General features: G+C 43.8%; 1 protein-coding gene across 1 annotated transcript in view; it reads left to right on the top strand.

Annotated features, from left to right (window-relative positions):
* ANKRD55 (ankyrin repeat domain 55) overlaps positions 1–13,006 on the top strand; it is a 157,287-nt gene that overhangs the window by 66,934 nt on the left and 77,347 nt on the right. The window contains exon 4 of the mRNA XM_030191936.1: positions 1,835–1,944. Coding sequence (XP_030047796.1) covers positions 1,835–1,944 — 110 coding nt within the window. The remainder of the gene's footprint in view (positions 1–1,834; positions 1,945–13,006) is intronic.

Raw genomic sequence — 13,006 nt, 5'->3', positions numbered from 1 at the left:
GTAAAAACCCGCTTTCATGATCTTGCTTCACTTAAGAATGAATGTCATCAATAGCTGGTTCTTCTACAAGTCAGTGTTTTGATAATTCTGTGTTCAACAAACTCACTGCAACTTATGCCAAAGCAGAATGGCAACTCTGCTTTTTTAAATTTTTCTCTTTATGCACACGAATATCTTGTTACAGAAATAATGTGGGGGGGGGGGGCGGAAAGGAAAACCCATAGAGAGGCATAATCGAACGGGGCGCCCAAGTTTTCCTGAGGGCGTCCTCGCAGGACGTCCCCGTGAAGGGGCGGGGAAACCCATATTATCGAAACAAGATGGGCGGCCATCTTTTGTTTGGATAATATGGTCGGGGATGCCCAAATCTCAACATTTAGGTCAACCTTAGAGATGGTCGACATAAATGTTGAGATGGTCGACCTTAGAGATGGTCGTCCCTGGTTTTCGGCCATAATATAAACCGAAGACGCCCATCTCAAAAACAACCAAATCCAACTCATTTGGTCATGGGAGGAGCCAGCATTTGTAGTGCACTGGTCCCCCTGACATGCCGGGCACCCTAGGGGGCACTGCAGTTGACTAACTGATGCACTAACTGAATGGAAAAAGCCCTTCCCTTACCGATCCCTTAGTGATTCGGAAAGGAACGGGCATGCTTGAAGGAAATCGCATGCAAATGAGCTGCTCGCTGTTAGCTCATTTGCACACGATTTCCTTCCTAAGGAGTGGAAGCCAGTGCAGAGCAGCCAATCGTTATGCATGGCTGCTTTGCGCATGGCAAAGAAGGCTTCATACACGCAGACAAGCTGCGTGTATAATAGCCGTCTACAACCTTAAATAAATTGCCGTCTACAACCATTAAAAAAAACCACAAGTCCAGGTGCATAAGGTCCTGCATCTTGCCACATTTTCTTAATTTTCCAATGTACTACAATGTTATCCTTAACTAAGAAAGCTTCAGTCAGCTGTTTTCTTTAAGGAATTTTCCACCACATCCACATGTTTATCTATAACTATAACCTTAGTCTCCAAAAGCATTGTTGGCAGTCTTTAAAAGAAATGGGAGAGAAATACTGTATTGTTCTGTTTAACTATGTTTTGTTACATTGCTATTTTTTTTATTATGTTAGTCTATATTTTTTTATTGATTGTGTTCCTTGTAAACTGCTTTAAAACCTTGTCATATTAAGCGGTAGATCAAGTTAATAAATCAAATCAAATCGAAGTTTGAACTTTAGGCAAAGAAGATTGTAATTGAGGAGATACAGTTGGTTGATAATTTCCAATAAGGTCTCCATAGTCATGTGTGCTGGCATCAGCAGCCTGTAAAATTCCAGCCCCACTATCTTTCTCCCTCACCTTTCATTTATCCATTAGAAATTAATAGCAAAGAAGTATTAAGAACATAATAGAGCCCAATGTCAGGAACGGAAGAGTAGCTCTTATGCGTCCACCATCTTGGTCCCCTCCTTCTGCAACTCTCCTTTTCTTCAGACATTGACTTGAAGTGCAGAGGGAAAGTCTAATGTCCCTAGAATCTGTTGAATTACATAACTGCAGCAGAGGATAGTCAATAGTTTCCTTTTTCTGTGATTAAAGAAAACTTCAGTAGCCTGGCTGTACATGCAGGAACAATTGTGTAAGAAGAATAAATAATCATTTTATTATACCCCTAGGCTGCAGTTGTGTTATTGCAGTCTAGCAAAAAGGACCTTAAACACTAACTACTGCAAAAAAAAAAAAAAAGGGATTAGGAATATATAGAATGAAAGACAGTCATACTGAGAAAATCAATGCTTTTTCTTTACACTGAATGTTTACTTTTCTCTAGGGATGGCTTGAAGGCTGTGTAAGTCTACTCAGAAATGGCGCAAAGCAGAATATACCAGATAAAAATGGGAGGTTGCCTTTGCATGCTGCCACTGCTGAGTCAGATGTGAGGTATGTCCTAAAGCTTCTGTCTTTAAATAATTTTTGAGCTCCCCACTAATGGTAATGTTGATCAGTCAGTGTTTGAAAACATGTTTTTTTCAGATGTGGCATTAGGGCTGGCAACGACAAATAGCAAGAGCATAAATTCAGTATAGAGGCAACATATTAGATCTACATTTTCCTTGCTGCCCCCCCCCCCCCCCCCACCTTAAGAAATATGTGTGAATATCTCATGTTGCTTCAATGAACTCAAATTGAAATTTCTCCAACAATCACCTGCTAATTTTTGTAAATATGCAAGGAGACAGAGTGACACTCAGACACATTTATGGTTCTGGTAAGTTCTTCTTGTTGTAAGAGTAGTTTCACACCCAATTTTAGGACAAGAGAACTGCAAGCTAAGGCACATAGGTCTAGCACTCCATGCCTACAGTACTTCCAAAGTTGTTTGGCTCCCAATTAACCAAGGAGTCACTATTTGAAAGGACTCTTTTACAAAGCAAAGCCTTAGCATGCCCTTATGCAGGTCTTCCTGCACGCTAAGGCCACTTTTTGCCGTGGCCAGAAAATGGCTGATTTTCCATTTATCAATTTAATGGCCATGTACCAATGTTGAAAAAAACAGAAGCAGTAGATCTAAAAAAAACTCCAAGATGTGCAAAATGTACAAGATGTTCAATTTATTTACCACTAAAATAATAAATACATAATATTTAAAAGCTAAACACGGCCATGTTTTGCCCTCTCAAAGTGCTGCGTCAGGGGCTTGAAACAGAAACCAGTGGTGTTGGCAGAACACTTCACCTACTGGTTTAAACTATTCTCTCCTCAGAAGCTTCTCCCTGATGCAGCCCTTTGAGAGGGCAAAACATGGCCGCGTCAGGCTTTTAATTATTTATGTATTTATTATATTAGTGGTGAATAAATTGAACATCTTGTACATTTTGCACATCTTGGAGTTTTTCTTTATAGATCTACTGCTTCTTTTTTCATGCTGGATCTTGTAGATTGATTGCCTGTTTGTTTTTTTTTAACTTCATGTGCTAATGTTGCCATTAGCTTGTGGCCATTAACAAAAATTAGCACGTGAGCCCTTACCACCACCCAGGGGCGTATCTGCGTGGGGCCACGGGGGCCTGGGCCCCCACAGATTTCACCCTGGACCCCCCTCCCGCCGTCAACCCTCTCCCGCTGTCGCTGTGGGCTACCTTTGCTGGTGGGGAACCCCAACCCCCGCCAGCCGAGGTCTTTAAAAATATTCCTTCAGCTGGCGGGGGACCCCAACCCCTGTCAGCCGAGCCGAGGTCTTTTAAGTTCTTCTTCGTCCTCCATGCTGTTCAAAGCTGCTGAATCCAGTTTCGGAGTCTGATGTCGCTGCACGTTGTGTGTGCAGGACGTCAGACTCCGAAACTGGATTCAGCAGCTTTGAACAGCACGAAGGACGAAGAAGAACTTAAAAGACCTCGGCTCGGCTGGCGGGGGTTGGGGTCCCCCGCCAGCTGAAGGAATATTTTTAAAGGCAACGGCAGGAGGAAGCGGACCTCGGCTAGCAGGGGTTGGGGTCCCCCGCCAGCAAAGGTAGGTGACGGCGGCAGGGGGGCGGCAGTGGTGGCTGGGGGGGTCGGCAATGGTGGCGGCGGCAGCAGGGGGGGCTATAATGTGCCCCCTCACTCTGGCCCCCCTACCGCCGAAGTTCAGATACACCTCTGCCACCACCTATTTTGCAGGTGATAAAGGCTCACTCACTGATCCTGCACTAATCAGTTAGCATACAGCAATGCTGATGCACTAACTGATTAGTGCAGAAATGCCCACTCTACACCCCCAGATATGCCCCCTTAGCTAAAAAATTATAAAACTTTTTAGCACATGGGTAGCACTTGCATATGCACCTTATCAAAGGATGCCTCAGCATGCCCGTGATATGCCATTTTAAGCTGTTGTAAACAGGCATTATTGCTTACCACATCTCGGTAAAAGGGCCCTAAAATGATTTAAATGGCCAGAAATGGCTCCAGGCTATTTAAATTGCTTGTTCAGAGCTAACTGTGGATATACAGTGGCACATAACATGATAGTGTGACTGAATATACCCAATTACTACTACTACTACTTATCATTTCTAAAGCGCTACTAGACGTACGCAGCGCTGTACACTTGAACATGAAGAGACAGTCCCTACTGGACAGAGCTTACAATCTAATTAGGACAAACAGGACAAACAAGAGATAAGGGAATATTAAAGTGAGGATATTAAAGTCATAAACGGCTATTTTATGGGCGGTCTGAGGCACAGTCAGCACTTATGTGGTTAAATGACAATATTCAACTCTTAACCAAACAAGGTAACACATAAATAGGACCGCATAAAATACAGTTCTATCTTTATGCAAGTTGACTTAAAGGGTTAGGTACTGAATATTGCACTTAACTGGAGGCCCAGGAAGATAGACACTGATCAATGTTGGTGAAGTGTTTAGATTTGCACCAACTGGTATTGTATGCTCCTGATGCAGCCTGTATTCTGGACAAAACATGACCATTCCGGGCATTTGAGAGTGTATCCTGGGAGCATTAATAAAGACTGCATTTTCTTCAGCAAGATCTGCTCTTTCTATTTTGTTCCACGGTGGATATTGTGTGGACCGATTGCTTTCTTATCTCTTGAAAAGTAGACCAAACTCTATCTGGTATTATGTTATCATTATAAATTTCTATAACTCTCATAGAGACAGAAGAACAACTACTAAGAGATAAATATCTTCTCAACTTTATCAACAAAGCAACTTGCCAATTCTTTCAGTGAAAATGCTGGTATAGCAAGTATATTGGTGCTCTAGGACCCAATGTAATATATTTATAGCACTGTCTTTTCATAGGTAGGTTAGGGCTTTTATGATTGGTAAGTTTACTATATAGGTTTTGAATGTCTTTTTGCAGGGTTTTTTTGTTATTTTGCAAAGTATCTGGTCCTATTTGAAAGCAGCAACAAGCAAGAAGGTAAGTGATCTGCAATATCCAACATGGCAAAAACAAACAGCAGACCAAATGTAGAATGTCCATTACCAAAATTTATTCACCAAAACATAAATAAAATATTAGAAGCCCAACACAGTCATGTTCGCCCTCATAAGGGCTGCATCAGGAGCGTAAAAAAACTGCTAATAAATACACAGAAAAAAACAGATACTAGTTTGAAATCATAAAAACTGATATGGATAACAAATTACTCATTATAAAAGTATACAACATACCCATATATAGAGGCCAAAACTGATCTGAAATTTGGATTTTGCCCGAACATGCCAGTGCATTTTTGGCTGAAACCAAAACTCTTCCCCCACCACACCCCATGATCACTCTCAGCCTCCCCCACTCCAGCAGAAGGTCCAGCTTGCGACAGTTCCCCTCTCCCAAGCCCCCCCCCCCCGACAGCAGCTCCCCCCTCTCGAGCCTCCCCCTCCTGGGCCTACCTTTCATTGATGGGTAGTGGGTGCAGCAATGTCCCCACTCGCTCCCGTTCCTGTGATTGCCCAGCTCAGAACATGGCTTCCGAGACTGCTGTGGGAGGTTCTGGCAGCCATCTTGAGAATGGAACCACCATGGGCATCAGCGAGTGAGGATCGCTCTTGTCCATGCTCGTTCCATTCTCAAGATAGCTGATGGGACGTCTTGCGGCAATCTTGCAAGACTAGCACTGGAAGTCCCAGAAGCTATTATCTCAGCCAGACATGAGCAGGAGCAAGTGAGGACATTCCTGGGCCAGCTTCCACCAATGAAAAGGTAGGCCCAGGAGGGGGCTGCCACCTGGGTGGCAGGCTTGGGATGAGGGAGCTGCCGTTGGATACAGGTCGGGGGGGGGGGGGGGGTCAGTTTCATTTTTTAGTTTGGTTTCTGCTGAAACCAAGAGACCAGTTTTGGACACAAAGTCGGTTTAAGCAGAAACCAAAGATCTTGGTTTCAGTTGGGCTCTACCATAAAACATAGATATCGAAATATCATAGGGGCCCATTTACTAAGCTGCGGTAAAAAGTGTCCTACACTAGTTTGGACTAGTGAAATTAGCATGTGCTGGACCATTTTTTACTGCAGCGGGTAAAATGGCCTGTTTTTAATGGGGCAGTAAATGGCCATACACTAATATTAAAAGTAATGTGCAACAATTTACTGCCTGAGCCCTTAATGCCACCTATTTACTTGGCGGTAAGAACTCACACACTACTCCTGCGGTAATCAATGCGCGTTAATGTGGCTGCGCTGCCAATTACCACTGGGAATGACTAATCTTTAAAAACAGAATTACTTAATGAAAAACGTATCCAGAATGTGAGGGTATTACCAAATATGACTAAAAAAAAAAAAATAGGAGAGAAAGCACTTACAGCTCTCTACACAGTACCAGCCTGTTGTTGCAGTGAATCTGCCATTATTGCCACTTTGCTGCTTATATGTGCTGGCTGTGATGGGGTCAGAGGTTAGGTATCTATGTTTTATGGGTATGTTATATATTTTCATAATGAGTAATTTACTTATTCATGTTTTTATGCATATCAGTTTTTATGATTTCAAACTAACATCTATTTTTCTGTTTATTATAACAGTCTATTTTAAGCCCCTTATGAGGGCAAAACATGGCTGTGTTGGGCTTTTAGGGGCTCATTTTCAAAAGAGAAACACGTCTAAAAAGTGGCATAAAGCAGCATTTGGACATTTTTCTCACATAAACGTCCAAATTAGTATTTTCAAAACCTATTTTTTAGACGTTTTTCTATGCGGTTTATCTGCAATATGTCAAAATCTCAAGGGAGCATGGTGGGGGGGGGGGGGGGGGGTGTTAAGGGCGGGATTTTGGTGTTCCTAAGACTTGGATGTGTTTCAGCCATAATGGAACAAAACAAAATGTCCAGGACTAAAACGAAGACATTTTGAGCTAGACCTGTTTTTAGAACGAAGAAGGAACAAAACGTATCCTAAATTATCAAATGACCACTGGAGGAATAAAGGAATGACCCCCCCCCCCTTACTCCCCTAGTGTTCACTGACCCCCTCACACCTCCAAAAAATTTAAATAAAGACTGCATACCAGCCTCTATAACAGCTTCAGATGTTATGGCCAGTCCTATTAGAGAAGCAAGTAGGTCCCTAAAGTAGTCTAGTGGGAAGTGCAGTGCACTGTAGAGAAGGGGACCCAGGTCCATAATCCATTCTGTTACACTTGTGGTGGAAAGTGTGAGCCCTCCAAAACCCACAAACACCTACTGTACCCACATATAGGTGACACCTGCAGCCATAAGGGCTATTGTAATGGTGTACAGTTAGGTACAGTAGATGTTTGGTGGGTTTTGGAGGGCTCACTATACAATATAAGGGAGCAACGGTGAGACGTGTACCTTGGAGCTTTTATGTGAAGTCCACTGCAGTGCCCCCTAGGGTGCCCCACTCAGTGGCGTAGCCAGACTACCAATTTTGGGTGGGCCTGAACCCAAAGTGGGTGGGCACAAAATTTTCTCTCTACCCCCCTCCCCCAGCAAAATTTAGTCACACTAATCAGATGCATTTGTCACACAGGGGTAAAGTGCTGCTCTTCAGTGCATCAGGTTTCAGAAAATAATTTATTTAATAGCCTAACACCCTTTTCAATGAGCTTTCAGAGGCCAAAACCTCCTGCCTCAGGTCAGTATAATGCTGTTATGGTATCCTCTCCTGACCTAAAGAAGTATTGGTCTCTGAAACGTTATTAACACAGGTACCATATTACTTGATCCTAAATTAAAAATAAAATTATTTTCTTTACCTTTGCTGTATGGCCATTTAATTTTTCTCATTGTGTTGCTCCCAGTCTCTAGATTCTGCTTTCCTTCATTTTCGCTTAACTCTTCTGCGCCATTTGTAATTTTTCTCTCCTTTTTCTTTGCTTTCTTCAATATTTTTCAGCCTCTCTCTCTGTCCAGATTTAATTCATTCTTACTATCCATTCTTTAATTTCCTTCTTTTTCCTTCATCTATCTATGGCTTTTCATCTTTTTCTCACCCTTGTTCTCTCCATGCCCCTTCCTCTTATTCTCCAGTCTTCCTGTACTCCCCTTTTCCATCCAGCAGCTCTCCTCTTTCTCTCCCCATCCTTCCAGTGTCTCCCCTCTTTCTCTCCCCATCCTTCCAATGTCTCCCCTCTTTCTTTCTGCACCTTTCCATCCAGTGTCTCCTCTTTCTCCCTAACCTTCCATCCAGTGTCTTCCCTCTTTCTCTCCCCATCCTTCCACCCATCTACCCTCTCTCCTGATCCTTCCATCTAATGTCTCTCTCCCCCTCCTTCTATCTAGTGTCTCTCTCTCTCTACCCTTTTATGTTCAGTGTCCCTTCTCTCTCCACATCCTTCCAATCTCTCCCCTTTCTCTCTGCATCCATCTCCCCCTTTCTCTCCCCATCCTTCCATCGTCTTTCTCTCCCCATCCTTCTATCTGTTTTCCCTCTTTCTCTCCACATCCTTCATCCATCTACCCCCCTCTCCCGATTCTTCCATCCAGTGTCTCTCTCTCTCTATCTCCTTCTTTCCATCCAGGCCCGCCCATCCAACCCAGACCTGCCAAGTCTCCCATGAAACACGCGGCTCCAGCTCCCATTTCCAGCCACTGCTGCTTCTCATGTTGAGCAGCAGAGGCCACTACAAAAACAAAAGAGCTAATTTAAACAACCCAAAATGTTTTTAAAAAGCAAGCGCGGCACCGCAGGCAGCCATCAGGCATTGGCTGTCGGCTCTGCAACCGCTCATCTCGCCTCTCACGTCGCTGCGCTCCTCCGGGATCCTGCTCCAGGGGCAGTGACGTGAGGGGCGAGAGGAGCAGCTGCAGAGCCGACAGCCAATGCCTGATGGCTGCCTGTGGTGCCGCGCTTGCTTTTTTAAACATTTTGGGTTGTTTAAATTACCTCTTTTGTTTTTGTAGTGGCCTCTGCTGCTCAACATGAGAAGCAGCAGTGGCCGGAAATGGGAGCTGGCGCCGCGTGTTTCGCGGGAGACTTGGCAGGTCTGTGTTGGGTGGGCAGGCCTGGAGGGAAAATGACTGAGCCTGGGCCCGTCCAGGCCTGCCCGTGGCTACGCCCCTGGCCCCACTGCTCTCCTGGGATATTTGTGTGCCCAGTCTACTAAGAATGCTGGCTCCTACATCCTAATGACTTGATTTTGTGCATTTTTCACTTGGACGTTTTTGGAGGTTTTTTTTTAAATGGACCAAAAAGAAACACACAGAGCACAAAGACGTCTAGCAAATAGCCATTAAAAAAAAAAAAGATTGATGTTTTTCTGGTTTGAAAATGGTTATTTTCACAACTTGAATTTTGGACATTTTCAGCAAAACCCCTCTATAAGTTTTATTCATGTTGTGGTGAATACATTTGGTGACAGATATTCCATGTTTGGTCTGCTGTTTGTTTTTTCCATGTCACCTATTGGAAAGCAGGCCCTTGGCACCCAAAATAAAAATGCTCAAGATTTAGTGGTTTCCACATCCTTTAGAGCAGTGGTTCTCAACCTAATCCTCAGGGCACACCCAGCCACTCGGGTTTTCAGGATATCCGCAATGAATCTGCATGAGATTTGTATGCACTACCTCCTAGGTATGCAAATCTATTTATGTATATTCATTGATGAATATGCAGGCTGGGTGCATCCTAAAGGCTGCTATGAGAAGCACTGCCTTAGGGTCACCACACAAACAAAAACCCATCTGTTTTAAACAAAGTGTCTGGTAGTGGAAGGAGTATGTGCTGTTCCTGAGCTGATAATCATAATTTGAATATTTTTTAATATGGTGAGTTGGAAGGGGTAACTCAGAAGCACAGCGAAGATGACAAAAAAAAAATACGTACAGTAGTCTAAAATGATGCTGACAATAATAAAGCCAAGGCACGACTCGATACGAGCCGTGTTTCAGCCGACTAGGCCTTCATCAGGAGTCTAAAAACAGAAATTGTTTATTGATATGATTGCATGTGAATATACATTGAGCATGCTCAATTTCACTAAAAGGAGCATGCAGGATGTGAGGGGACGACAGAGCAGGGCAGTCAATGTGGCGGCGCCGGAGAACGGCACTGGACAAGGCTTCAGCTGGTGAGGGTTGGGGACCCCCACCAGCCAAGGTATTTGCTGTGGCAGTGGGTGGGGAGCGGCAGGGCAGCAAAGCAGTGGGGGGGGGGCATGGTGGGGCAGCAGACCAAAATGTGCCTCCCCACCTCAGGCTCAGGCCCCCTCCCACCGTGAGGTCTGACTACGCCCCTGGAAGGTATCAATTATAATGGCAGTTTTACCTGGTAGCTGAAACTAGTTGGAGGGAGATGGATGGGTTTCTTTATGCATAGAAGACCCTGGTGTCTTATACCATTAATTTAAATGTGGGGGGAGGGGTATGTGATATGCAGAAATGCTGCTTTGGCTTGCCCCCTTGTAACCACCCTAAATAAATCTGTCTAGAGATGCTACTGCCACAGAAGATCTCTGTATAGAACAAGCATAAAATCAAAGTAAAATTAAATGACCTTCACACTTTAAATAGGGCACAGAGGGGTAGGGGGTATACAGGACACTGCCCCTCACCCTTAAGAAGGATCCCTCAGATAGACTGAGCCACCATAAGATAGCTAGTCCCACCCCGGGATCAAGTAAGCCAGGAGGGGTGGAGTCAGAACCAGGAAATATAAAAGGCAGGGCCAGACTGAGGTTAAGGAAGTCCAGGGAAGGAAGAACAGGAGCCCCAGCATATGCTGCTACAGCTTATGTCTAATGGTTGTGACTTGACTGAGGTAAGCCACTTTTGTTTCCTGACTTGAGAATAGCAAGCCTTGCTCTGAGGTCTGGCTGGAGCCAGCTGTCAGACCTGGAACTTGGAGAAGAACCAAGAAGAGCTTAACAGGCTGTGCTTGGGGCGTTGGCAGCCCCACCAGCCACAGACTGTGTTTTGGCCTGCAGTCAGAGGCCTGCTTGAGACTGTATTTACTGAACTACAGAGACATGTCACCTTGTGTTCCTGGCTCTGTGGTTAATAAACCACATATTTTTATTTATATACCTTTGTCCAGCTGTGTTATTTCTCATGCCCACCCTCAATCCCCAACTCTTGATATCACATGGGGTATAAACAGCATGAAGCAGCAGGTGACATTCTGGCCACCTTGTTGGGCAGACTTGATAGACAATACAGGTCTTCATCTGCCATTATTTGTGTTACTATGTTAATTACATAATATAGCACATACTAACATGTTTATGGTTTATTTGGTTTGATACACCACTCTTTATTAGAAACAGCAAGGCAGTGTACAAAGTTAAAATAATCTCTTAGTTTAGAAAAGAATGTCATCAATCATAGGACAGAGGAAATAGAGAGAACAGAGACGAGATAGTGTAGTAGGCTACATGTGAGGCGATCACATATCGACATACCACCTAAGTCCCAGCCTGGTCACAAAATGCTAATTACAGGAGAGGCCTGGGAAAAAGAAAGCACTCTAGTGTGTAGAATCAAGGCAGGCACATGAGGGGGGGGGGGGGGAGGATGAAAAGAAATCTATCATGGAGAGAGCGAGGCACCTGTTTAGGGGTATGGGAAATAATAAATGAAGACAAATACAGTGGCGTGTACAGTGTATAATGCATAAGAGGTTCATTCTCCCCAGAACTGAGTCCCCTTCAGTGGTGGCAGAACCTCCCACACTATAGTCTGAATGCAGAAATGACAGGAATAACATTATACAGATAAGATATTCATATAAAGTTATGGTGGCTAAAAATCTATATAGATGTTATACAGATAAATTATTCATATAATTTTACATAATCGCTGTCCCACATATATAGAAAACAACTGAGAATTCACCTGATCATGTAATAAATTAGTTTAAGCTCTCTCCATCTTGCTTATCCCCAGTCTGGCAGCTTCCTGACTGACAGCCCCTATAGAATAGATACCAGAGGAGAGCAGAAATGTATAGTATTTGATAGTTTCAGTGATTCCACATAGATCTATTTCTCCCAATCTAATTACTACTGAATTGCCTCTCTCCTCCTGATATTCTACTAAGGTACACAATAGCCAAACCTGTTTTTGGTCATTCTGGGAACCAAGAACACTGTAATGTGTCTGTGAATACCATCTCCCCATGTCCCAGGAATTTCCCTCACTATCCCTCATTCTCCATAAATCTATTGCTGGCCCTGCTCTTCTCCCCCTCTACACATCTCTGATGCCATGAGAGAAAAGCTGGGAGCAGTTTCTGTCAATTCAGTTGCAGCTCTGAGGGGAACCTCGCCTCCTAACTCTTTAACTGGAGCTCTGAGTGGTACCCCTGGTGCAGGCAAGAGCCTCTGAAGTAGTCCACTTTTAAAAAGAGCTTAATCTTTCCAGTTTTAGATCCTCATAGAGAACCAGAATAGCTGCTGAGCTCAGTCAGTACATATATAACAACTTCTCTTTGCAATCTTTTTAACACCTCGTCCAGTGTACAGTAGTGCAGCACAGTCTGTGTTTCCTCATGCACCCATTACTGTTGGCAGCGCTACTCTGTGGCTACCAGGTTACCAGATTTACAGAGACTAAAAAGAGGATACAAAGAATAAAAATGGTTGCTACCTTTGCTAAAGAAATATTTAATCATAGCAAATGTGTAAACTGCTTTTAGTTAATGAGCACACATCAAACAGTAACTGACTCACAGTACAGCAGCAGACGATCTACTTTGCAAAAACTTCCGGATTTGAGTTTGACTGAGTCTGAGACTGAGACCAAGCATAGTTATCAGAAGAGTGGATATTCCTCAACAACTTTTGGCTGGCTTCTGAAATACTCGTGAAAGTTTTTGAATGGCATATGCTTAAAGTTGTTCAGCAGGAACAAGATTCCTGTGACAGATTCAACCAGCAGGGAAACAGAGATCAGCAATGTCTTTCTCTCTCTTTAGCAACCCATGTGTCCAGACTGACTAATAGGCCAAAGATGGTTTCTCTGATTAAGGGGCCCCTTTTACCAAGCCGAGGTAAAAGGGGCCCTGTGGTAACATAAGCATGTGGATTTGCCGCAAG

The sequence above is a fragment of the Microcaecilia unicolor genome, chromosome 2 (assembly GCF_901765095.1).
Source record: "Microcaecilia unicolor chromosome 2, aMicUni1.1, whole genome shotgun sequence".
Taxonomy (NCBI): Eukaryota; Metazoa; Chordata; class Amphibia; order Gymnophiona; family Siphonopidae; genus Microcaecilia; species Microcaecilia unicolor.
Note: the sequence above shows the minus strand (reverse complement) of the source record. Positions and strands in the feature narration are given on the sequence as shown.